Raw genomic sequence first — 26,310 nt, 5'->3', positions numbered from 1 at the left:
CAGGGTGCTAATCTCCAAATCCGTAGCCTGCTCATGGGTGTCTTCTGTAAGCTTAAATTAATTTCCTGCAGTGGACACCTGGGGTGTTAATGTAAGCAGCTTATAAAGAAATGGTGCGCTAAGTTCCTTTCTGGTGATGTCACTGTTGTAAAGAAGTTACAGAGAATAGCACCGAGGCTTACAAATGTATGCCTGCCATAGTTTTAACAATGGCTTGAACAGCTTGGTAAACAAAGAAAAGGCAACTTCCTGCTTTCTCCGACAGTTTTTCTCAGGTATTTAGTTACTCATCCTGGAAGTCTCCGTTACTGGAGCAGATTCCTGCCGAATGTTATTCACCAGATCTGACCTTAAGTAGGAATTTTTAAAGTAGGATCTTGAAAAGCAATATTCTCTTAATAAACGGCATTCTCTGGGAGACTCTCCTTCACTTTTCTCTGTTCTAAACTTACCGTATGGCTGCTCCTTGTTAGGGAACGGAGAAGTCTCAGGTGTATCTAAAGTGTTTTCTATCAAAACGTTTTCCTGCGATGGTTTAGAATGCAGACGAGGCTGATATTCTGCTCTGTTGGGCCAGACACATTTGGAAGCTGGATAGCAGAGCCATTTCATAAGTACAGTGGGTTTGACCTCACTGCATGATTAGAAGTGGTGCTGAAAATGAACAAAGACATCCTCAGCCGTTACATCCTGGCTGTAGATACAGCAGTGTTGTTGGTGTAGAGAGTTGGCATTACCTGCCAGGGAATTAAGCAGGTCAGAAGTTCTGATTCTAGATCAGGAGCCAGGCAGGAAGATCCTCTGCCTTCCTCCTGCCCCAACCTGTGGGCCTGACTTGATCTACAGAATTCACGCCTGGCCCTGCCAGCTGGTCTTCTGTTCCCTGTCTTCTTTTTTTTTTTTTTTAACATCTTTATTGGAGTATAATTGCTTTACAGTGGTGTGTTAGTGTTCCCTGTCTTCTTGATTTGGGCTTAACAACCTCATTAAGATGCCCTGGGTTCTTGCCCTTGCTTCCTGCTTGTGTCTACTTTTCCCTTTTCCTGCCTGCCTCACCTTTTCACTTGATTTCTAACCCCCGTGCCCAGGCCTGCCATTCATCGCTCTCTCTGTCAGTTCAGCTGGGTGTTCTCAAGCCCAGACTCCAGCTAATGTTAGCGCAGCGGCCCCGCTGGGAATTCTGAAGCTCTGCCTCATGTAGAGACTCACCTCAGTAATGAGTGGCCTCATGCTCTTTTCAAAGAAATGTTTATCATCTTTTCCTTATTTAAAGTAAAAAATATGTTCATTGTAGAAAACATTGGAAAATTTGAAACTGAGTCCCCCTAAGACCGCGTTCTTCTGGCAAGTTTATGATTAACCTCTCTATCTAAAACTTTATTCACTTTCTTATCCTGCACCTGTTCCCCTTCAAGATTGAGGAGTCTCAAAGAAAAGTGTGGATTAAAGCTGAGCAGGACCCTCTAGGGCCTTCCTGGGTACAGAAACCCCTCCATGTCCCCTGTCTCTTGTGGACAGAAAAAAAAAGACTTTTGTTTCCTGGGCCTTCCCCCAGTTCCAAAGAGCAGTCTCAAGGAGTAAATGATTAGGACACAGGACTCCTAGTTCCTCCTGAAGGGATATGGATAACAGTCTGATGCATATCTCTGAGTTCTGCAGAAACTAAGACCCTCACCCGGGTAGAGGATGGTGACTACATGCTGAGCATAAGAGTGTAGACCTCAGACTGGTTGGAACCAGAAGATTGAGATTCCCAGAACATCACCCTGTTACCTCCCCACCAACCAATCCGAGCTGATCCTGCTTTTTAGGACCCTCTCCCCTAACATTGTCTTTAAAACCCTTGCCTGAAAGCCATCAGAGAGTTTGGGTCTTTTGAGCACGAGCTGCCCGTTCTCCTTGCTTGGCCCTGCAATAAACCTTTCTCTGCTCCAGACGCTGACATTTCAGTACCAAGTGACAATGACTGTTTGTAACTATTTTGGTGTTTTGGACTTAAAATGTATATATGGCATGTTTTCCTTTTGTGGCTTTATTTGGAATATTTAAAGCCTGCACAATAAAAGGAGCCACCTCATGGAGTGAGAACCTTGCTAACGAGTTACTACTAATTTTTTTTCTGTCTGGAAGCCATGGAAAAGAACACTTTTTGCCTGTTATTTATTGCTCAATGTATTAAGCAACTGTTAAATGTTTAAACATTATACAGTTGAATTCCTTTAAGTTATTAAATTTAGTAGATTGCTTTCTTTTAAAAAAAAATTATTATTATTATTTTTTTTTTTGCGTTAAGTGGGCCTCTCACTGTTGTGGCCTCTCCCATTGCGGAGCACAGGCTCCAGATGCGCAGGCTCAGCGGCCATGGTTCACGGGCCCAGCTGCTCCGCGGCATGTGGGATCTTCCCGGACCAGGGCACGAACCCGTGTCCCCTGCATTTGCAGATGGACTCTTAACCACTGCGCCACCAGGGAAGCCCCCCAATTTTTTTTTGATGTTGACCATTTTTTTAAAGTCTTTATTGAATTTGTTACAATATTGCTTCTGTGTTATGTTTTTTGATTTTTGGCCACGAGGCATGTGGGATCTTAGCTCCCTGACCAGGGATCGAACCTACACCCCCTGCATTGGAAGGCAAAGTCTTAACCACTGGACTTCCAGGAAAGTCCCAGTAGACTGCTTTTTTGAACACCTCAAATACCTTAAAACACAAGTAAAACACCCAGTTACATTATTAAAAACTTACTACACTTAAACCTATCCTAAAAGATCCATACTACAAGTTTCACTCATATTTTTGTTATCTATCCACTAATTTTTTTTTAAACAGGAAGCTTGCTAACCTCTCATTTTATTGTTATTTTTATTTATTTATTTTTGGCTGCTCAGGTCTTAGTTGTGGCATGCAGGATCTTTCGTTGCAGTGCACGGGCTTCTCTCTAGTTGTGGCATGCGGGCTTAGTAGTTGAGGCACGTGAACTAAGTTGCCCTGCAGCATGTGGGATCTCAGTTCCCCAACCAGGGATCAAACCCACATCCCCTTGTTCTAAGGCAGATTCTTAACCACTGGACCACCAGGGAAGTCCCTCCACTAATTTTGACTCATCCTAGGGCTATAATATTTTGATACCTACCCAGAGTTCACATGGTTACCAGAAACAGAATACCTCTTCAGACCCACCCAGGTTACAGATCTGGTTTCTAACCAATCAATTGTCAGTCAGAACATGGTGCCAGTTTGGGTTATTCTCCTAAGGTGAGTCCAGCCTTGGCCACCAGGCATCAGACTCAACTTGATTTGTGAAATCAGCCAGACCTTGTCATTTTTCTGTCTATGGCTTTCGGGTAGGTTTTTATTTACCATCCAGTCTCCACCCCCTGTCACCCAGAAATGATTTTCTTCCATGTCTTATTTGGCCAGTGTTACATAACCCATTGTCCTGTCATCATGATGTATTGGCCTGGTGTGTTAACATTATTAAAAACTGATGCATGCCTTTTGAATATTTTCTTGAAATTAGTTGGGCATTCTAGAGGTTTCTCCCCCGGGAGATGAGGGATGGACTCTGCTTGATGCTCTCTGGGACCATTTGGCCAATAGCACGTGGGATCCCGTTTCTGGATCCTCTCTCTGCTTGGCTATTGAGTGTGACCATCAGTGCTGAACCCTCTTTTCATCTGGCTATTTTTGTCACCACCTGTGCTCCTCAATCTGTTCTTATCTTGGGACACTTCCGTGGTTTTCCCGACTGTTTGGCTTACTCAGAGTTCCTGGTCTTTATTCTTTCTTGTAGTATAAATAGTACAAAAACAAGCACATATTTATACACCATAGACAGACATAGAAAAAACAAAGCCCCTGTATTTTAATGACACTTCCCAACTTACTAAAATCCATACAAATATTATGTGTGTCTTATTTTATCTCTGTATTGCAACTTCCTTTTCGTATACTTCACACCATTCTCCTTTGAACATCGTTTTGAACTCCAGGCCTTTCTCAGATCTAACCAAGATTAGTGTCTTCTTTTTTGATGAACCAGATTGCTTCCGTTTTGTCCTGGGACCTCTTTCTGGCCAGCTCCTTGGTCCTTGTAGCTCTATCCCTTACATTTCTTTGAAATATCCTTGCTTTGTGGTCACAAGAGGATGTTCCGATCCTGCCCTGATTATTCCTTCCTTAAGTATAGGATCAGCTACCCTTCAAGGATTCCTTTTAAGGTCATGTGTTTGTAACAATTTTCCTAGCTTAACAGATGAGGGTTCTGGATTCTTCTTTCTTACTGAATAAAGGTTATTTGACAGTTAAGATGCTGCTACACTGACAGCAACAAGGTAAAGGCATGCCTGCCTCCCCTCTGGGTAAGGATGACTGTTCCTGCTGCAGGTTATGTGGCTGCTGTCCAGCGGTCATGTTTTCAAATGCAGTGAAGATACCCAAATAGCACACCTTCGAGGCTTGAATTTGTGAAAATGGCGGTGGCAGCCGCACTTCTGGTTGGCCAGCTGTTCCAAGTACCCTGACTGTTTGTGAAGAAGGCTTCCTCTACCAGGTCTCCCACAAGGTCAGGTGGCTGCTTTGCTAACCAGGTTGCCTTTGAACCAGTTCCTCAGGCACAAAGTTAATGCATATGTTTTCTTGTCCTATACTCCCTTCCCTTGGGACCCTTTTCCTGTTAAGAAACCAATTGATGCCTTATACCAGATTGCTTGCATCTCGGACAGAGAACATATTTGCCTTTATGAATAGCTTCCTTGAGATAGTTCCTTAACCCCAAGGACAGACTGTAATCCTGTTTTCTCAGGAGGGAGATCTAGAGGTGGCAGGATTTGGGATTAAGGTGAGGGAGGGCAGCTGCACCTGCCATATCTTTCAAAATTCACTGTTTGTACCATCTTCTCTCTCCCTCTTCCTATCCCAATTTAGTATTATGGCTCTACCTTTCCATCCTACTAAATTCTAAGCTGTTTGAGGCTGTAAACCATGTCTTGTCACCTAACACAGCACATGCACCATTGATTCCAACTTGAAGTCTCTGGAGTTTGTGTTTTTAACCTTTCAGTTGGTTTCACTGAACTTATTTTTCTATGATAAGACTGCCTCAAGATTCCCTTTACTTTTTTTTGAAAGTTAGGTATAGAATGCTGGATTTTGACATGATATTAATAGGGACACATGTGACTGTAAGATGGAAACGTAATTTTGTCTTGTGGGTAAAACCATTTAAAACATGGAGTCAGTCAGGGGAAATAGTAAAAGATTCTTAGTGTTGAAAGTGGGGAAACCACTGTGATAGGTTATTAATAAGTGGTTTGTATGAAGACTTAAGTACCAGGATAATAGCAATAATAAAAACAAAGGCTAACACTTACTGAGCTTTTAATTACGTGCCTGACACTGTTCCAAGTACTTTACGGGTATAATCTCATTTAATCCTCACGACATACCTGTTCTGTCCACACTGCTATTAGTCTCATTTTATAACCACAGCAGTTGAGGCACAGAGTGTCTGGCCAAGGTCACACAGCTAGTGGCAGGGTTGGGATTCACACCCAGGCTGTGTGGCCCCAGAACCTGCACTGTTACTGAGGCAGCCAGTCATTGGCCTCCAAAGAGAGTCCAATATTTCCAGACTACTCAGAAAATGAAAAGCACAGTGGCATCATACTTGAACTTCAGCACAGGTCTCTAAGCTGTTATATTTAGGATATTTATAAAGGAAGAATCCCAGAACTTCAGAACTGGAGGGACCTTGGGATGTTGAGTCCAGATCCTTCATTTCACAGAGGAGAGAACTGAAGGATTAGGTTATGTGACGTGCGCAGAGTCACACATCGAGATATTGCCAGTCTGCGGCCAGGATACAGGGCTTGACTCCAGTTCCGTCTTCTTTCTGGTGAGCCATGAGGCTTTGATTTACAAGCATTCATCTCCCATGTTATAGCATAAAATGAACTACGTATGATGGGCTCCAGAAAAGCTGAAATAAATTCAGCCTCTGCCTTTTAAGTTTGTATTTTATTACCGTAGCACCTCTTAATGTATATATTGAAAGTAGTAGAAAAAAACTCTAATAGGTTTGTGTGTGTGTGTGTGTGTGTTTTACTTTCTTTATTGCTTCCCATACTTGAACTGATATTATCAGTACAAATGGGAGCACATGGGCCAGTGAGGCTTTTGCTGCCTTAGGGCAACCCCTCTGTAACTGGCCTCTCTCAGCAACACAAATGCACTCTACCTTTAGTGTGCTAAAAAGCTAGCTATTTCACACCAAGTGCTTTCTTATACATGGGAAGCAATGGTGACATTAATTCCTCAGCTTCCTTTAGAATGCTGTCAGCTTCTTTGTGTTGCCCATTAGGCACTAAAGCTGCTTAATAAATTCAGCGTTGAAGAGCTCCAAGAAATTGGTGATTGGGCAGGCTTCTTTTTTATTTTTACCACTAAGATTCTGGATTTCCTATATACTTCAGGTAATGAATTCCCTCATTTGAATTTAAATGCTTGGGAAGGAGTGGGCTGCTATTGCTGGTTCTTTTCATCATGGGAATACTGAATAAGTTCAGTTTCCTAAGCAAACATTTGCCCCTTAGACTAACTTGCTTGGAAGCACCTCCCACACAGATTCGGTATATAACTCCCACACTATGAAAAGTCATCTTTTCGAACTTCAACCTCAGAGATAAAGTAAATGTTGAAATCTTAAGCCAAATAAAAAATACACATTAACATTTAAAAAAACATTTTTGGTGAAACTGTGTAAAGGCAAATGAGATTTCTACCTGATCCTGACTAGCTTAGGAAAAGCTGATTTGAGATAAATCTAACTCAATTTTTCTATTCAAAAGGTAACTAACTTCTCAGCTCCACCTTGTGGTAACTTTTAGTTAAACCAGGATGTTTGCTTATTGTGAGATTTACATTATACAGCATACAATTATACAGCATACAGTGGAGAAGTAAAAAGTATAATCAGAAATAGTCTTCTAATTTCTTTAGTACCATAGGGGAACATTAACACTTTTGTTAGTGTAATTAATTTAGTTCATATTACCAACAAACCTATGTTTTGTGGAAGACTAAATACCTTTATTTTAGGGACAGCACAGTAGAGTAAAATATTTTTTGTACAGTAGATATTCCATAACTAATAATTAAATGAATGACCGGGCAAACAAAGGAGATGCGGTGGAAACAGTTTTGTCAAGATATTTGAGCATGATTGTCTTTCTCTTTACAAAACTGACATGAAATGGCTAAAGTAGTAGGTTTTGTTTTGTTTTTTTAATCATCTGCAGTAAGAAAGAATGCTATCCATTGATCAGGAAATTAGATAACCCTTGACAGAAAGCAAACAGATAGGTTTGGATTGACTGAGAAATAAGACAGAAGACCACAGCCCAGAAACCACTGAGCCATTGCAGCAGAGCTCAGAGCTGCTGTGGGGTTTGCTCCAAGCAGAGATGGAAAAGGAGAGCCCCTAAGCTAGCAGAATTGGGCTTAGACCCGCTGAGCCCTCTGCTCCTTCCCTAAGGCAGCAGGTGTAGTGGCTGATGGCAGGGTAGCACACGAGTACCCAAGGTAGCTAATGACTGCAGGAAGACACAGGGAACCCCAATCTAAGAAGACAAGACACCGGGCACCCTCTGGGCATCAGCCCCGTTGTTCCCCTACTGTCTCCCTAAGGCTGGCTTCTGTCATGGGGACCTGCAATCAACAGTGACAAGCAACAAGTCAAACCTTAAGATTTCCCCAAATCAGGGAATACCAGACATTTGAAGGAAACCAACGCTATGAAAGAGGAATTACATTCAACAAACAGAACCAACACCCAAGGAACAAATGAAACTAGTAAAATATGTACACTTAGTGAGTCATTCATTTCATCTATTTAGCAAATATGCTTATACATAGCAAAACCAAAGGTAAAACTAAAAAAGAGGAAAATTGGATGTAGATTAATTTAGAAAAGAAACTAATAAAATTTAGTTATCTAAACTTTTGGTGCATAATATGAAAATTTAAAAATACATCTAGGGGACTTACCTGGTGGTGCAGTGGTTGAGAATCCACCTGCCAATTCAGGGAACACGGGTTTGAGCACTGGTCCGGGAAGATCCCACATGCCACAGAGCAACTAAGCCCATGTACCACAACTACTGAGCCTGCGCTCTAGAGCCCGTGAGCCACAACTACTGAGCTTGCGTGCCACAACTACTGAAGCCCACGCGCCTAGAGCCCGTGCTCCGCAACAAGAGAAGCCACCACAGTGAGAAGCCCGTGCACCGCAACGAAGAGTAGCCCCTGTTTGCTGCAACTAGAGAAAGCCCACGTGCAGCAATGAAGACCCAACGCAGCCAAAAATAAATAAATAAAATAAATAAATTTATTTTTAAAAAATGCATCTAAAATTCTAGATTATCTCAACATTACATAGGTGGGGAAATAGAAGTAGAAATATATTAAGGATAGTAAGTATTCATTAGCTTAGGCTTTGATGCAAGAATAGAAGTTTAAAGTATGTTAAAACTAGCAGAATATTAATGCAATACACATCATAAATACACACATATATAAAATTTGTTAGAAGACATTTTATGGGTGTCCCCTAGTTAAATTTTACTGTTGCATTTTCAAAGTTTTTCCCACCGAATTATTTTTATTTTTTGTCAGTTCAGTTGTTTTTTTAAATTTAGTTGTAAAAGGGAAGAAGAAACTACAAACTACAGGTACTGTGAAAGAATGGAAGTAATAAAATGATACATTTTTGATAATTTATGGATCTATTTTTATTTTTTCAAGTATGGCTTGATTTTATTTTCCTAGAATTCTTTTGTAGCTTTGCCATACCTGTCTGTTTAATTCTGTTGAATTTTGTCATTCCTGTTACTAGAAAGGAACGTGTGACTAGCTTGACATTTTATTTGTTCCACGTGGCATGAGCTCCCTTTTACCTGGAATATTTTTGCCATGTGATAAATAGTGAATTGGTTCATAAAATATTATGGTCTTGGAAATGTCAGCATACTAGTTTTAATTATGACTTGTTTGGCATGAACCTTTGGTAGTAAAGTCTTTAGCGGCTGTATAGTTTTATATCCTTGACAATCTCTAAAGACCTAGAATTTGAACTAAGGAATGGGGGCTTCCCTGGTGGCGCAGTGGTTAAGAATCTGCCTGCCAAGGCAGGGGACACGGGTTCGAGCCCTGGTCCGGGAAGATCCAACATGCCACAGAGCAACTCAACCCATTTGCCACAACTACTGAGCCTGCGCTCTAGAGCCCATGAGCCACAACTACTGAAGCCTGTGCGCCTAGAGCCCATGCTCCACAACAAGAGAAGCCACCGCAATGAGAAGCCCGCACACCGCAACGAAGAGTGGCCCCCACTTGTCACAACTAGAGAAAGCCTGCATGCAGCAACGAAGACCCAACGCAGCCAAAAATAAAATAAATTTTTAAAAAAATAAAAATAAACTAAAGAATGTATCCTGTCTTTCTAGCTTTGAATGATGAATACATAATGTCTGTTTTACATTGAATGACTTTCAGAGTCTAATATGTTTTTCCCTTGTGAATAAGATATGAATATCATATTGGAATTTAGTAGTAAAATTAAAATTACCATATGTTTAAAATGTCATTTGTTCATTGTCCTTTGGTTGTGGTTTTGAGGGAAAAGAGGGGAAAACCAGAGAAAGGTAAATCCCCCCAGAAAACAATCTTGAAAATTCAAAAATTCATTAATATGCATTTCCTGGAAGAAATGGAAATGGCCAAATATGAGAATGAAAAATGCTTACCCTCACAATGAACAAAATGTAATGTAGACTTAAATGACATTTTTTGGCTACCGATAGGTAAGGTTTTCATTGATAGAGTCGGGTGCTGTTAAGGGGACACAGAAAATGGCGTTTTCATGGATTGGTGGTAGAATGGGGCCATGTCCATCACCTGGGTCTTAGGTTCAGTTAAACATTCAGACTCTCATGACTGCCTGCCTTATGTCATGTTGGTTAGCAGATGCTCAGAAGGATAGAGCCAGCCAGGAAATGCAACCTGTCAGCAGGACAGCATCAAGTATTTGCTCTTCAGTGGGAGGCTTCCCAACACCCCATGTAGTTGTCCACACAGCCATCTAGAAGCTGTTCTCTTTGGTACCCCAGGTGATAACTTGGGTGAGAAGGAATGAGACTCATATTGGTAGTTGCAGAAGGCTCCCTGGCTGTAAGCCTCAGTCCCCAGGAGCCAGTATCTATTGCAACAGCTCCATAGCGTGGCTTCCAAGTTTCCTGCGAGAAGTGTGCCAGTTATAAGAGTCACTGAACTTAGGAACACCTGAAATGTATAAAGACTATTTATGATTCCTTCTAGTCAAGATGAAATTTCCCAGTCAGAGGTTGTTTTTCTCCTAAGCCATGGTGCCTGGTAGCATGGTTGTCAGTATACCTTTATTGCATTCTTGGGGGAACAGAGCTAGAAAGTTAAACGTCACCTTCTATTGCAGAAGGGAAAGGGGTTTTGTTAATCCTTTACTCACAGAGAATAAATGAGTATAATCTCTTTCCAAGAACACAATTTGATAAAATAGATTGAAAGCTTTGTGCATATATCCTTTCAATTTGACAGTTTTGTTTATAGGGATTTATGTGATGAATAAGATATATGCACAAAGGTGTATCTATATATGTAGGTTCACTGCAACATTATTTGTTATAGTGGATAATTAGTGACCATCTAAATGCTCAGCAACTGGTTAAGTAAATTATAGTACATTCATATTATAGAATACTATGAGTTTATGGAATAGATATTTCTAGAAACAACATTAAAAGGATTTATATCAAAATATTTAGTGTTTAACTCCAGGTGATGATTTCCTAATGTATTTTTTTAACCATGGATCACTAATTTTTAACTTTGATCACATATTGCTTTTCTAAGTGATTATTTTTTACAGATGGTCAAAAAATTTAATTTCAGTGTATGCTGCTTACACTGATTAATCATTCATTTTAAGAGTTTTCATTCCATTAAGAAGGCCTGATCTTCAGCTCCTTTAATGAAATTTTATATTTTATAAACTAAGATCTATCTCACATCAACATCTGAAGTGAGTCTTGAAGTACTTCAAACCGTCAAAAATCATTCTCCGTTCATTTTCCCATATGTTATATGTAATTCTAACTCCTTATTAAATCTCCTAAGTTATAAATCTGTCAGAACTGATATTAAGTAAATACAGAATTTTTTAGTTGGGCTGTAGAATTAATCTTGGGGGCTGGGAAGGTTAAGACAAATATGGATCAGAAACTGGCTCAGTGATGAAGTGAAAAGTCCTATAACCATATCTTTTCATCTTCTTTGGTAGAATTTAGATGTCAGACTCCAGCTTCTTTCATCCAATTATAGGCTGGTTGGGGACCATCATTGCTTCCTATTGAATTTTTTAAAAATGTGTACACTTTGCTCTGCATCTTCCATTTATTAATATATCCACATCATGGTTTGTCTTTAACATCATTCCATCCACCAGTAGTCTTGCTACTCTATTTACTGTTTCAGAATGTATAAGACAAATGTTTCCTCAAGGGTTATATGGTACTTGGAGGCGTATATAGGAATGAAAAGGAAAATATAATTTGAGCTATATTCTAAACAAATTAAAATCATGTGTTGATAATATCCAAAGAAATGTTTACTGCGTTTGTTGCTTGCTGTTTTGTGTTAATTGTGTTTCTTTTTCTCCCTACAACTGGGTGATTAGGTTAGTTGGCCCTGTGGAAGTGCTGCGTACTACAGAGGACCAGTCTTTGGGACATTGACTGGGCTTCTAGTCCTGGTCCCACTAGGGACTGTGTTACCTCAGAACTCAGTTTCCTCATCTGTAAGATGAAAGGATTAGATGAGATGATCTCTTCGGTGTTTCTCAACTAAAAAAGCCCTTAAGATTTATGTAATTTCTAGCTCTAAGATCTACATGATAAAGTTCCTGACAGTTTTATGGTTTCTCTTTCAGTTTGTATCTGTTCAAACTAGGAATTGCACCCCAGATCCAGGATTTGTTGGGCAAAGTAGACTTCACAGGTACTATTCCTTATCTTGATAATTTTTTTACAATATGATTATTAAGAAAATGTAGCAATATTTTTTTCATTTCGATATTATTGATTCCCTTTTTGTTTCTTATATTGATCAGAGGAGAAAACTTGCTTTTTATCTTGTTTATACTCTATAGGGTTTCTGTTTCCCCACATTTGTGAAATGAGAAACCAAGGCTGGTTTCTTCCTAAGTTTCTTGTTTAGAACTGACCCCATGTTCTTGATGAAGACATTTCTTAACACAAATATATTCATTCCTGCCTCCATCTCTGTGGCTTTCATTGATTTTTTTATTGTTGTTCTTTTTCAGAGGAGGAAATCAGTAATATGAGAAAGGAGCTTGAGAAATATGGAATACAGATGCCATCTTTCAGCAAAATAGGTGGTATTCTGGCTAATGAACTGTCCGTGGATGAAGCTGCACGTAAGTCTACTTAAAATTCAAACTTGCCGATGACGTGAGACTTAACCTATTCTTGATTTTGGTTATAAGAAATAGAATATTTAGAAGATATTATAAGCACCCTAAAATTTTTTATTATATGTATTATAGATGGTTAGTTTGAGCACATCAGAACATAACCAAGTAATTAACTTTGGACTCTAGACATCCACTTGTGTAATGTGATTTAAGACGTTAGAGAAATGTCTTCATTCTCCAGAACATTTCTCTGCTACGTCCTTAAATTTCAGTGGCAGGGTACTCACTGCTGTGAGTCTTTCCATGTCAACCCATAGTACTTGATTCATTTTAGACGTTCAGTGCAAGTCGAATAAATGAATAGGCATTACATAACAGACACCGAGACAGGACCCAAGATAGATGGGCAGATGGGGAGGTTGTCAGAGGGATGCTCTGTGATGTGTCTGAGGTCTCTTTTTTGAATGCTTTATCGGACCCCAAGAAAGAAAGTAAAACTGCTTAAGTTCTGCAGGGCCAGTACACCTGCCCATGTTGTCTTTTGTTGATAAAGTTCTTTTTTTCTCTTTACTTTGCAGTGCATGCTGCAGTTATAGCCATTAATGAAGCTATCGAAAAAGGAATAACCGAGCAGACCATTATAACACTAAGAAACCCAAATGCAGTTTTGACTTTAGTGGATGACAACCTTGCACAGGAATATCAGAAGGAACTCTGGGAAGCCAAGAAGAGAAAAGAGGAAAATGCAAGGCTGAAGGTATTCAATGAGATTCTGAGTGATCAATACAGTAATAAGCATAGTTATGCATTGCTAGTTTGAAAAAGCTGTAATGTTACAAGAGATTTTATTTTTTAATTTTATTTATTTTTGGCTGCGTTGGGTCTTTGTTGCTGCACGCGGGCTTTCTCTAGTTGTGACAAGTTGGGGCTACTCTTTGTTGCGGTGCGCGGGCTTCTCATTGCAGTGGCTTCTCTTGTTGCGGAGCATGGGCTTTAGTAGTAGCAGCACGCAGGCCCTAGAGCACGTGGACTTCAGTAGTTGCGGCACGTGGGCTCAGTTGTTGTGGCACACGGGCTCAGTAGCTCCGCAGCATGTGGGATCTTCCCAGACCAGGGATCGAACCCATGTCCCCTGCATTGGCAGGTAGATTCTTAACCACCGCGCCAGCAGGGAACTCCCAGCAAGGGATACTTTTAAATTTGCTGGCTGTGGTCTCTCTAGCCACAGGCCATTGGTTTGGGTGAAATGTAAGGGTTAAAGAAGACCATGCACTCCATAAGGAAATTAGGTTTCTTTTTATGATGAATATTACAGGTCATAAGGATGGAAGGTCATGATGAAAACTTACCTAGAAGGTGTAGAAGCAGCAGATAAAGATCTTCCCTTGTTGGGTATCACCAACCTTGTATTAGCCGACTTACCTTCAGATTTATTACTAGAGGCTAATAATTGGGTGTGGTGAAGTTTAGAGAAGATGTTTTTGAATCTGCTTTCCTCATATTTTCCCCATAGTTTCCCCTCATATTTGAGGAAGTGGTTTCTCTCCTCGACAAGGCAGCCGGCTACTGACCCTCACTTCATATATCCCACCTCCTGTCTTATTAAAAACGTTGCACTCCGAGATTCCACTTCCTCGCCAACTTTCCTCTCCTTCAACTCTTGCCATATCAGCTTCAGCTCTATTACCCAAAGTAACCTGTTTATCCCAGCCTTTTCTCAGTGGGTGGCTTCTGCCAACATTGGCACACTTGCCTCACGCTGCCCCGCCTGCCTTCTATGCTTGTGGTTCTCTTCTGCATCTTTTAATGTCTCTGCCTATTCCTCCCTCCAAATATAGGGATTCTTCCAAGTCTGTCATTGAATCACTCCTCTCTCTGTTCTTCCTCCATTGAGCTCATCCACTTGTTGAAGAAATCAGCTGTCAGCTTGATACCAGGCCCCACTAAAGCTCCTCCAGATACCTTCATCTCTGTGTCCCACTGGCTTTGCCCCCCACCACATCAGAAGCGTGCTCATCCTCACCCTGCCTTTCTCCTGTGCATGCCTCTTGCTGACTTCCCTTTGGAATGACTCCCACACTGTTGCTTTTTATGTCCCCCATGTCCCATCCATCACTGTCTTCTGCCTTTTCTTGACAGGCTGACCTCCATCACCTACCTTCTAGTTTCACCTCCCTTGCCTCGGCCCTGCCCCTCCTGACCTTGTCTCAGGGCTGTCTCAGCACCTTCCCCATGGGCCCCACTGCTTCCTATCATTCTCCAGGCCACCCCCTCTCAGAGCTAAGGTTGCAAAATTAATCTTTAGCTACAGATCTGATGTCATCCCACCAGAAACCTTCCCTGATTCCCTACTGCAAGTACAGGTCCTCCTGTTGGCATTAAAAGGCTCCAGGATTCCCAACCTACCTCCCCATCTTTTTGGCTAACCCTAGACATACACTCTGTGCTATAGCCCGACATGCCAAGTTTCCCACCTTTGTGACCAAATCCTGTTGTCTACATCCTGCTCTCTCCTCTCCGCCTTGAATATTACTCTCTTCTTCAGGCCCTCCTCAACTGTTGTCTCTTCTTAAAGTTTTCTTTCTAACCAAGTATGTACTTCCCTAGAATATATTTTGTTCTGCTGTGTGTATTTGTTATTTGTGTTCTTGATTTTATTAGACTGAATCAGATGAAATCGCCAATAATCATCTGGTTTTGATCTACAAAAAAATGGCAATATCAAGTGGTCCAACCTAATGTTTTGCACATTAGACAGTTAGGCTTTTACAGAGAGTCACTGGGTCTGTTGTTCATCTTGTAACCCTTGCTGGCTTAGCTAACCCTAGTGCCCTGCACAGATCAGGCACTCTTAAATGCTTGTATTGAGTTCACATGAATATTAGCAAGTGGTTTTTAGCACTCTTTAAGTTTTTGCTTTTGAATATCGAGCTTTGGAAATATTTAACTTCAGGAATCAATGAAGCCTTTGTTTTGCAGAATAACTGTATTTCAGAAGAAGAAAGAGATGCATATGAAGAATTGCTGACACAAGCAGAAATCCAAGGCAATATCAATAAAGTCAACAGTGAGTAATGGATCATATGAAGGAAATGGATACTTCTAGAAGATGCAAATTTTCCTTATCCAAATCTCAGCAAAACTCTTAACTTGTATCCTTGTAAAAATGCCTGATATGATGAAAAATCCACTAAAAGTCAGTCAGTGTTGCTCTTAATTCTGGTGTTACCATCTGCCAGTTTTCCATGGAGCTTTTCTGGCTGTCTTGTCCCCAGTCCATGCAAAGTATCTCAAAGCATCTTGAAGCTAGTTTGACTGTACCTTCCTGTTTCATCATAGGTACAGTGTATGTCATATTTTGAACCTGTCCCTTATTGGGCTACTCTTAAAGGTTGTTTAGTAAAGATTATGAGTTAAGGATTGTCATTCCTTGCCCATGATCATGTTATGGCATTCGATTGGAACCATAAAAGCTATTATTGACACCCCTGCTTTTTATTACTTCCCAATCATTAGTCTGTAGTTTGTAAGAATTGTTTTCTTACAGCTTTTGTAGCTTTGGTGCAAGTGAATAAGACTTGACAGGCCTATAAATCACATGATGGCAGGTTTGAATCCCGCATCCCTGAGACTCTATGGAGTCACACAGGACAGCTCTCCTTGGTACCTAGTTGTGTGACTATAAAGAACAGAAAACTTGGGTAATTAAAATAAGTATATGCAAGTTTAGATACATTAATTTCTTTATTAGGCTTTTTCCTCTCTGTAATAAAATTTATTTTTACTTGAGGCAGTAAGGAATTCTCTTTGGCATTTATGCCCCCTAGGTCAACCTAAATAACCCATATATACCCAAAAAACAAATACATCAAACACCAGTTAGCCCATGTAATTTAATAAAACATCTGAACCATCTGCCAAGTTTAAATCTGGGGTGTCCACTAATTCCAGGAGTCCTAAACCCTCATCGTAACCTCCTAGATAAGCTTTGAATGTTCTTTATGGCTCTTACCACCTTCAAGAAAACGCACACCTGTAGGTGTTACCCAGGAGTTCACTCCTAAGTTGCTGGTAGAGACATATTTTAAAGGCTTCAAACAGTGATCAGGGAGGCCCAGAGAAAATTGATAGAAAGGTCTAGGAGTTAACAACTGAGTGGGTTTGAGAACTTACCTCCATTTACAACTGTGGAGAGCGCTAGGATAACTATCTTTTAAGGGAACACGACGTTTTGAGATGTGTGTTCCTATCCTTTTATTCTTATTAAATTTTGAACATGTTGGTGATGATACATGAAGCACAGTTTCAAGTTTCTCTTTCTGCTCTGTTTGAAAAGTGAGAATTTCATTATGCTTGGCAGAAATGAATTACAGGAAGAAACTAATATTGCGAGCAATACCTCTGAGGTTCATAAGCTTAGTGGGGAAATGGTTCCATAGCTTTGTGCCAGCCTTTGTTTTTGAAATGTTTATAACCACTAAAATCGATTTCTTTTTCATGTTAAATAAAATGCCTTATATAACTGTTTCAATACTCTACTAAATGACATAATTTCCTGACCACAAATTTGATGCCAAAAAGACTATACTTTTTTTTTCCACTTTTAAGTAAGAGTCATGAGATGATCTGCCCTAATGCATAACCAGCTAAAATATGAAGGGCATTGCAGTGTTTAATGGCTTTACATGCTTAGAACATGATTATTCTGAAGGTTTTGATCTCTCCCCATTGGAAAATTTATGGTCCAGTAATACTAAAAATAGTCTTGAAAAAAATCCTCTAAAGCATATTTTAGCCAGTGACATGACAATGAGACAATTGTGTGCTTTAAAATATGTCAGTGTAACTACTTGACGAGCTTTTCCCCAACCATAGAGCTTATTATATTAAAATGTTAAGGTGTCTACACTTGTAGCAGCCATGGTAATGACAGAAGTGAAAACTTCGATGGTAATATCACGAAATCTGTTGTCGGGGGCTTCAGGTTTGTTTGAACTGCAATCATTTAACTTTGGGGTTTGGTACATGCATTTCATTCACTATATATATTCTGTTAAGATTAGGGCTTGAAATTTTGTTAAATGCAGAGTGTAAAAGAGTGGTTAAGCTTACTTTATTTTTTTAGGAGAAATGGTTCCTTAAGAGTGTTTTAAAGGATATAATTTTTCTCGTAATATTTTACCATCCAGTTTTCCAAACTCATATAATAGAGTTTTCAAGGGTGAAGCAAGATCCTATTCAGAGTAATCAGAGACACAACTGCAAGGCCTTGGATAGCTTTAACAGAGCAGCAAACATGACAAACAACCGCTGACCTTCCTTTCTGGAATTCTTTCATTTATCATACTAGTTCTAAGAATAGAAAAAAGGGTTTGGGTCCTTAGGGTCTTATTCTAACTTATTCTAAAAGTGTAAATTTTCTGGGGTGTGGCATGAAAGGTTGCATTAGTTGTATTTCCTGCTATTAAATGATGTGTCTCAGTAGAAAAGTTATTGAGCATAGCTCCTTATGAATATAGTTAGAGAAGATAAATTGTCATCTGTTAAAAAGGGTTAGAATAATCTTAGCTGTAGTCTAGTCATGTATTAGGGAGACAGACTAATCCTTGAAAAGATCTACAAATCTATGGGTCTGTGTTATTTCTACTACCCTGAAGCCTTCTTTATAGGGCAAAATCCTGCTGGTTCTGTCCAGTTTGCTATTGCCTGGTGGCAGAGTTCATCGCTCATTCTTCTATTTGGTCAGCAAATCCATTTCTGTTTTCTGGAAACTATGCTGAATTTACTGTTCCAAGCACCTTGCATTTGGTCACTAAAATTTGCGTCTCTGTAATCTGAATATCATAACTGGTAGAGACGTCACAGAGCTTCTGGTTGGATCAGATGATGTAAACCAAGGCATTTCTGTGATCGGGGCCTTTTTTTTTTTTTTTTTAAGGTTAAATGATACGGTAGTCTTCCCCTTATCCACAGTTTCGTTTTTTGCAATTTCAGTTACCTGTAGTCAACTGCAGTCTGAAAATATTAAATGGAGAATTCCAGAAATAATTCATAACTTTTAAGTTACATGCTGTTCTGAGTAGCATGATGAAATCTTGCACCATTCCACCTGGCATGTGAACCATCACTGTGTCCAGTATATCCTGCCCTTTAGTCACTTAGTAGCCATCTCAGTTACCAAATTGTCTAGTACCATAGTGCTTGTGTTCAAGTCACCCTTATTTTACTTAATAATGGCCCAAAAGCTCAAGAGTAGTCATACTAGCAATTCAGATATGCCAGAGAAGCTATAAAGTGCTTTCTTTAAGTGAAAAGGTGAAAGTTCTCAATAAAGAAAGAAAAAAATTGTATGGTGAAGTTGCTAAGATCTACAGTAAGAACGAATCTTCTGTGACATTGTGAAGAAGGAAAAAAATCGGTGCTAATTTTGCTGGTGGACCTTCAACTGTAAAAGTTAAGGCCACTGTGTATGATAAGTGCTTAGTTAAGTTGGAAAAGGCATTAAATTTGTACAGTAAAACATTTTGAGTAGGCAGGATCAAGATGGCAGAGTAGGAAGACCCTGAGCTCACTTCCTGCCAAGGACACACCAAGACTACAACAACATATAGGACAACTCTCTCTGAGAATGACCTGAGGACTAGCAGAACAGCTTTTATAAAATTAAGGATATAAAGGAAAAATGGATAAACAACAAGGTCCTACTGTATAACACAGGGAACTATATTCAGTATCCTGTAATAAACCATAATGGAAAAGAATATGAAAAAGAATATATATATATGTATGTATACATATATACATACATATATAACAATCACTTTGCTGTACAGCAGAAACTAACACAACATTGTAAATCAGTTATAGTTCAAGAAAATAAAATCTTTTAAAAAAGGATATAAGGGGGCTTCCCTGGTGGTGGCCCAGTCGTTGAGAATCCGCCTACCAATGCAGGGGACACGGGTTCGTGCCCCGGTCCGGGAAGATCCCACATGCCGCGGAGAGGCTGGGCCCGTGAGCCATGGACGCTGAGCCTGCACGTCCAGAGCCTGTGCTCCACAACGGGAGAGGCCACAACAGTGAGAGGCCCGCGTACCAAAAAAAAAAAAAAAAAAAGGATATAAGGGAAAAACCACATCAAGACAAGGAGGAGGGAAAGAGAAGTGATCTAGTCTGCGCCCATACCCCCAGTGTGTGACCCACAGGTGGAAAGGAAGGTCACAAACATGGAGGTCCTCCCTAATGAGCAAGGGCTTCAAGCCCCACATTGGGCACTCCAGTCTTGGGGACCAGCACCAGGAAGATGAGCCTACTTAACTGCTTTTTGAAAACCAGTGGGGCTTACTACCAGGAGAGCCAGAGGGCTGTTGGAAACCCAGATGCCCTCTTAAAGGGTTCATGCATATACTTACTCGCTCTGAGTGCCAGCACAGAAACAGCATATTGAAAAGTGCCTGGTGTTCTGTCCAGCCTACCGAGGCTGCACCAGCATGCCCCCTAATCTAACTCTGGCTTCAACATATACAGACTGCATAGAAGCACTCCTACGTGAGGGCACACCTTGAAGACCAGGAGAGGTACCTGTTTTGCCTAATTCATAGAGACAAACACAGAAAGTCAAAGAAGATGAGGAAAATGTTCCAAATCAAAGAACAAGGTAAAACCTCCAGGGTGGGAAAACCCTAATGAAGTGGACATAAGTAACTTTTATGATAAACAGTTCAAAGTAACATTAAAATGCTCACTGAACTTTGGAGAAAAATAGAGGAACACAGTGAAGCTGCAACAAAGAATTAGAAAATATAAAAAGAACCAATCAAGCTGAAGAATATAATTACTGAAATGAAAAACACATTAAAGGGAATCAACAGCAGATTAGGTGATACAGAAGAACATGTAAGCATCCTGGAGGACAGAATAGTGGAAATCACCCAATCAGAATATCCATAAGACAAAGTTTTTAAAAATAGGAATCGTGGGCTTCCCTGGTGGCGCAGTGGTTGGGAGTCCGCCTGCCGATGCAGGGGACACGGGTTCGTGCTCTGGTCCGGGAAGATCCCACATGCCGCGGAGCGGCTGGGCCCGTGAGCCATGGCCGCTGAGCCTGCACGTCTGGAGCCTGTGCTCCGCAACGGGAGAGGCCGCAGCGGTGAGAGGCCTGCGTACCGCAAAAAAAAAAAAAGGAATTGTTTAGGGACCTTTGGGACAACATCAAGTGTACTAACATTAGCATTATAGGGGTTTAGAAGAAGAGAAAGAAAGGGGAAATGTGTTTGATGAAATAATGGCTGAAAACTTCCATAACCTGGGAAAAGAAACATATCCAGGTACAAGAAGCACAGAGAGTCCCAAACAAAATGAACCCAAAGAGACCCACACCAAAACATGTCATCATTAAAATGGCAAAATTTAAAGATAGAGAATTTTAAAGGCAACAGGGGAAAACAAAGAGTCACATTTGAGGGAACCTCCATGAGGCTACCAGCTGATACTTCAGCAGAAACTTGGCAGGCCAGAATGGAGTTGCATGATACATTTAAACTGCTGAAAGGAAAAACATAAACAAAAACAAAACAAACAAAAACCTACAACCAAGAATACTGTACCAGGCAAAGTTATCCTTCAGAAATGAAGGAGAGAGAAAGAATTTCCCCAATAAACAAAAACTAAAAGAGGTCATCACCACTAAACTCACAAGAAATGTTAAAGGATCTTCTTTACCAAAACAAACAAAACAAAACAAAAAACCCAGCAAAAACAAAACCAAACAAAGGCAATAACAAGAAATAAGAAAATACATGAAGGGAAAAATCTCACTAGTAAAGGCAAAGACATTTGACCCTTGAACAACACAGGTTTAAACTTATACATGAATTTGTTTTTCAATAAGTACATTCAGTACTACATGATCTGAGGTTGGCTGAATGCACAGATGTGGATCTGTGGTTACAGAGGGCTGACTATGGGACCTGAGTGCAGATTTCTGTATCCACAGCAGGCCCTGGAACCTTCTCCCATGGATACCAAGGGACAACTGTATATGGTAAAGGCAGTGGATCAACCACTTAAAAAGCTAGTTGAGGGTTAAAAGGCAAAAGTCATAAAATCAACTATAGCTACAATAAGTTATTAAGGGATACACAAACAGTTGTAAAATATGACATCAAAAACAAAATGTGGAGGGGGAGTAAAACATGTAGAGCTTTTACAGTGTATTTGAATTTAAATGACTAGAGCTAGAGATACGTTGAGATCTATATATATGTATGTATATAAATTTCATAGTAACCACAAACCAAAAATTAAAAAAAAGATAAAGAAGAGAAAGGAACCCAAACATAACACTAAACAAAATCATCAAACCACAGAGTTTAAAAGAAAAGAATAGAGAAGAACTACAGAAACCACCAGAAAACAAATAACAAAATGGCAATAAGTACATACCTATGTATAATCACTTTAAATGTAAATGAACTAAATGCCCCAATCAAAAGACATAAGGTGGCTGAATTGATTTAAAAAAAAAAAAAAATTCCCATCTATTTGCTGCCTACAAGAGACTCACTTCAGAGATAAAGGCAACAGAGACTGTAAGTGAAGGGAAGGAAAAAGATATTCCAAGCAAATGGAAATGGAAAAAAAAAGCAGAGGTAGCAAGACACATATCAGACAAAATAGACTTTATTTATTTATTTATTTATTTATTTTACATCTTTATTGGAGCAAAATTGCTTTACACTGGTGTGTTAATTTCTGCTTTATAACAAAGTGTATCAGCTATACATGTACACATATCCTCATATCTCTTCCCTCTTTTGTCTCCCTCCCTCCCACCCTCCCTATCCACATGGGGAGGGGGAAGGGTAATCTGGGACAAAGTGAGAGTGGCATGTACATATATGCCCTGCTAAATGTAAAACAAAATAGACTTTAAAACAAAGATTATAACAGGAGATAAGGAAGGACGTTACATAATGATAAAGAGGTCAATCCAAGAGGAGGATGTAATATTTAAACATATATACATCTAACATAGGAGCATCTAAATATGTAACGCAAATATTAACAGACATAAAGAGATAAATTGACAATAATACAATAATAGTAGGAAACTTTAACACCCTACATACATCAATGGACAGAACATCTAGACCAAAAATCAATAAGGAAACAGTGGCCTTAAATGACTCATTAGACCAGATGGACTTAATAGATACCTATGGAACATTCTATCCCAAAACTGCAGAATATGCATTCTTTTCAAGTGCACAGGAAACATTCTCCAGGACAGATCACATGCTAGGCCACAAAGCAAGTCTCAGCAAATTTAAGAGGATAGAAATTATATCAAGCACCTTTTCTGACCATAATGGTATAAAACTAGAAACCAATTCCAGGAAGAAAACTGGAAAAAACACAAACATGTGGAGACTAAACAACATGCTACTAAGAAAAACAATGGGTCAGTAAGGAAATCAAAAAATAGCTTGAGATGAATGAAAATAGAAATACAACTTGCCAAAATTTATGGGTCATAGCAAAAGCAGATCTAAGAGGGAAGTATATAGGAATACAGGCCTATTTCAAGAAAGAAGAAAAATCTCAAATTAACAACCTAAGTTTACACCTAAAGGAATTAGAAAAAGAAGAATAAACAAAGCCCAAAGTTAGTAGAAGGAAAGAAATAACAACGATCAGAGTAGAAATAAATAGAGACCAATACAAAACAAAAAAAAACCAGTAGAAAAGATCAGTGAAACTAAGAACTGTTTTTTTCAAAAGATAAACAAAATTAATAAACCCTTAGACTCAATCAAGAAAAAAAGGCCCAAATCAATAAAATTAGAAGTAAAAGAGAAGTTACAACCAATATCACAGATATACAAAGAATCATAAGAGAATACTACAGAGAATTATAAGCCAAAGTGGACAACCCAGAAGAAATGTATAAATTCCTAGAAACATAAAATCTTACAAGACTGAATTAGGAAGAAAAAGAAAATCTGAACAGACTGATCACTAGTAATGCAATTGAGTCAGTAATTTAAAAAAAAAACAAAAACAAAACTCCCAACAAACAAAAGTCCAGGATCAGACAGCTTCACAGGTGAATTCTACTGAACATTTAAAGAAGAGTTAATACCTGTCCTTCTCAAATTATTCCAAAAAATTGAAGAGGAGGAAACACTACAAATTCATTCTATGAGGGCAGCATTACTCTGATACCAAAACCTGACAAAGACACTGCAAAAAAAGAGAAGATTACAGGTCAGTATTCCTGATGAACATAGATGCAAAAACCCTCAACAAAATATTAGCAAACTGAATTCATCAGTACATTAAAAGGATCATACATGATGATCAAGTGGAGTTTATTCCAGGGATGTGAGGATGGTTCAGTATGCACAAACCAATCAACATGATATACCAAATTAACAAAATGAAGGCTAAAAATCACATGATGATATGCAGAAAAAGCATTTGACAAAATCTCTCAACAAAATGGGTGGGGAGGGAACATACCTCAACATAATAAAGGCCATTTACGACAAACCCACAGGTAACATACTCAGTGCCGAAAAGCTGAAAGCTTTTCCTCTAAGATCAGGAATGAGACAAGGATGCCTATCTCACCACTTTTATTCAACATGGTATTGGAAGCCCTAGCCACAACACCGGATAAGAAAAAGACATAAAAGACATCCAAATTGGAAGGGAAGAAGTAAAACTGTCACTATTTGCAGGTGAAATGATTCTACATATATAATACTCTAAAGACTCCACCAAAAAACCATTAGAACTAATACATGAATTCAATAAAGTTGCAGGATACAACATTAATATACAGAATCTGTTGCATTTCTATGCACTAATAATGAACCATCAGAAAGAGAAAACAAGAAAACAATTTACAGTTGTATCAAAAAAACTAATACCTAGGAATAAATTGAACCAAGGAGGTGAAAGACCTGTACTCTGTAAACTAGAAGACATTAATGAAAGAAAGAATGCACAAATAAATGGGAATATATTTCATTCTCATGAATTGGAAGAATTAATATTGTTAAAATGCCCATTCTACCCAAAGCAATCTACAGATTCAATGCAATCCCTATCAGAATACCCGTGGCATTTTCACTGAACTAGAAAAAATAATACTAAAGTTTGTATGGACCTACAAAAGACCCCAAATTGCCAAAGCAATCTTGAGAAAAACAACAAAGCTGTGTCATCCTCCCTGGCTTCAAACTCTACTACTATAATAATCAAAACAGTACGGTATTGGCACAAAAACAGACACACAGATCAATGGGACAGAATAGAGAACCCAGAAATAAACCCGTATACATATGGTCAATTAATCTATGACAGAGGAGGCAAGAATATACAACAGAGAAAGAGTGATGTTGGGAAAACCGGACAGCTACATGTCAGAGGATGAAACCAGGCCATTTTCTCATGCCTTATACAAAAATTAATTCAAAATTGATTAAAACTTAAATGTAAGACCTGAAATCATGAAACTTCTAGAAAAAAACATAGGCAGTACGCTCTTTGACATTGGCCTTAGCAATATTTTTTTGGATCTGTCCCCTGAGACAAGGGAAACAAAAGCAAAAATAAACAAATGGAACCATATCAAACTAAAAGCTTTGGCACAGGAAGGGAAACCATTAACAAAACAAAATGGCATTCTACTGAATGGGAGAACATAGTTGCAAATGATATGACCAGTAAAAGAATAGTACCAAAATACATAACGAACTCATACAACTCAGTCTCAGAAAACAACAATCTAATTTAAAAATGGGCAGAGGACCTGAATAGACATTTTTTCAGAGAAGACGTACAGATACCAACAGGTACATGAAAAGATACTCAACATTACTAATGAAAAGGGAAATGCAGATCAAAACCATGATCAGGGATCAACTCACATCTGTCAGAATGGCTATCATCAAAAAACAAGAAATAACAAGTTGTGGTGAGGATGTGGAGAAAAGGGAACCCTGTGCACTGTTGGTAAATATAAATTGGCACAGCTGCTATGGAAAACAATATGGAGTTTCCTCAAAGAATTAAAAATGGAACCTACACAATTGCACTCCTGGATATTTATACGAAGAAAATGAAAACACTAATTCAAAAAGATACATATACCCCAATGTTATTGTAGTATTATTTTAAATAGCCAAGACATGGAAGCAACCTAAGTATCCATCAACAAATGAGTGGATAAAGATGTGGTGTATATATATATATACAATAGAATATTACTCAGCCAGAAAAAAAAAAGAATGAAATCTTGCCATTTGTGACAACATGGTGGACCTGGAGTGTATTATGCTAAGTGAAATAAGTCATACCGAAAAAGACAAATACTATGTGTTTTCATGTATGTGTGGAATCTAAAAAACAAAACAAATGAATAAATAAAACAGAAACAAAATCATAGACACAGAGAACAAACTAGTTGTTGCCAGAAGGGAGGTGGATGGGATGGGAGAAATAGGTAAAGGGGACTAAGAGGTACAAACTACCAGTATAAAATAAAGAAGTCATAAGAATGTAATGTACTGCACAGGGAATATAGTTAATATTATAATAACTTTGTATGGTATATAATCTGTAAAAATATTGAATCACTATGTTGTACACCTGTAAATAATATGATATTGTAAGTCAACTATACCTCAATAAAAAAAAAGATATTTTGAGAGACCACTTATGTTATTACAATTCTTTTTATTATTAGTTATTATTGTTAATCTTTTTACCTAACTTAAA

The 26,310-nt window shown here is 39.0% G+C and overlaps 1 protein-coding gene across 2 annotated transcripts in view; it reads left to right on the top strand.

Moving 5' to 3' along the window:
• The window catches only part of IQGAP2 (IQ motif containing GTPase activating protein 2), a 288,011-nt gene that overhangs the window by 158,542 nt on the left and 103,159 nt on the right, over positions 1-26,310 (top strand). For both annotated transcript variants that reach the window (XM_004270825.4, XM_033430051.2), the window contains exons 6-9: positions 12,019-12,086; positions 12,412-12,525; positions 13,101-13,279; positions 15,502-15,589. In XM_004270825.4, coding sequence (XP_004270873.1) covers positions 12,019-12,086; positions 12,412-12,525; positions 13,101-13,279; positions 15,502-15,589 — 449 coding nt within the window. The remainder of the gene's footprint in view (positions 1-12,018; positions 12,087-12,411; positions 12,526-13,100; positions 13,280-15,501; positions 15,590-26,310) is intronic.

The sequence above is a fragment of the Orcinus orca genome, chromosome 3 (genome assembly GCF_937001465.1).
Source record: "Orcinus orca chromosome 3, mOrcOrc1.1, whole genome shotgun sequence".
In the NCBI taxonomy this organism is placed as follows: domain Eukaryota; kingdom Metazoa; phylum Chordata; class Mammalia; order Artiodactyla; family Delphinidae; genus Orcinus; species Orcinus orca.
Note: the sequence above shows the minus strand (reverse complement) of the source record. Positions and strands in the feature narration are given on the sequence as shown.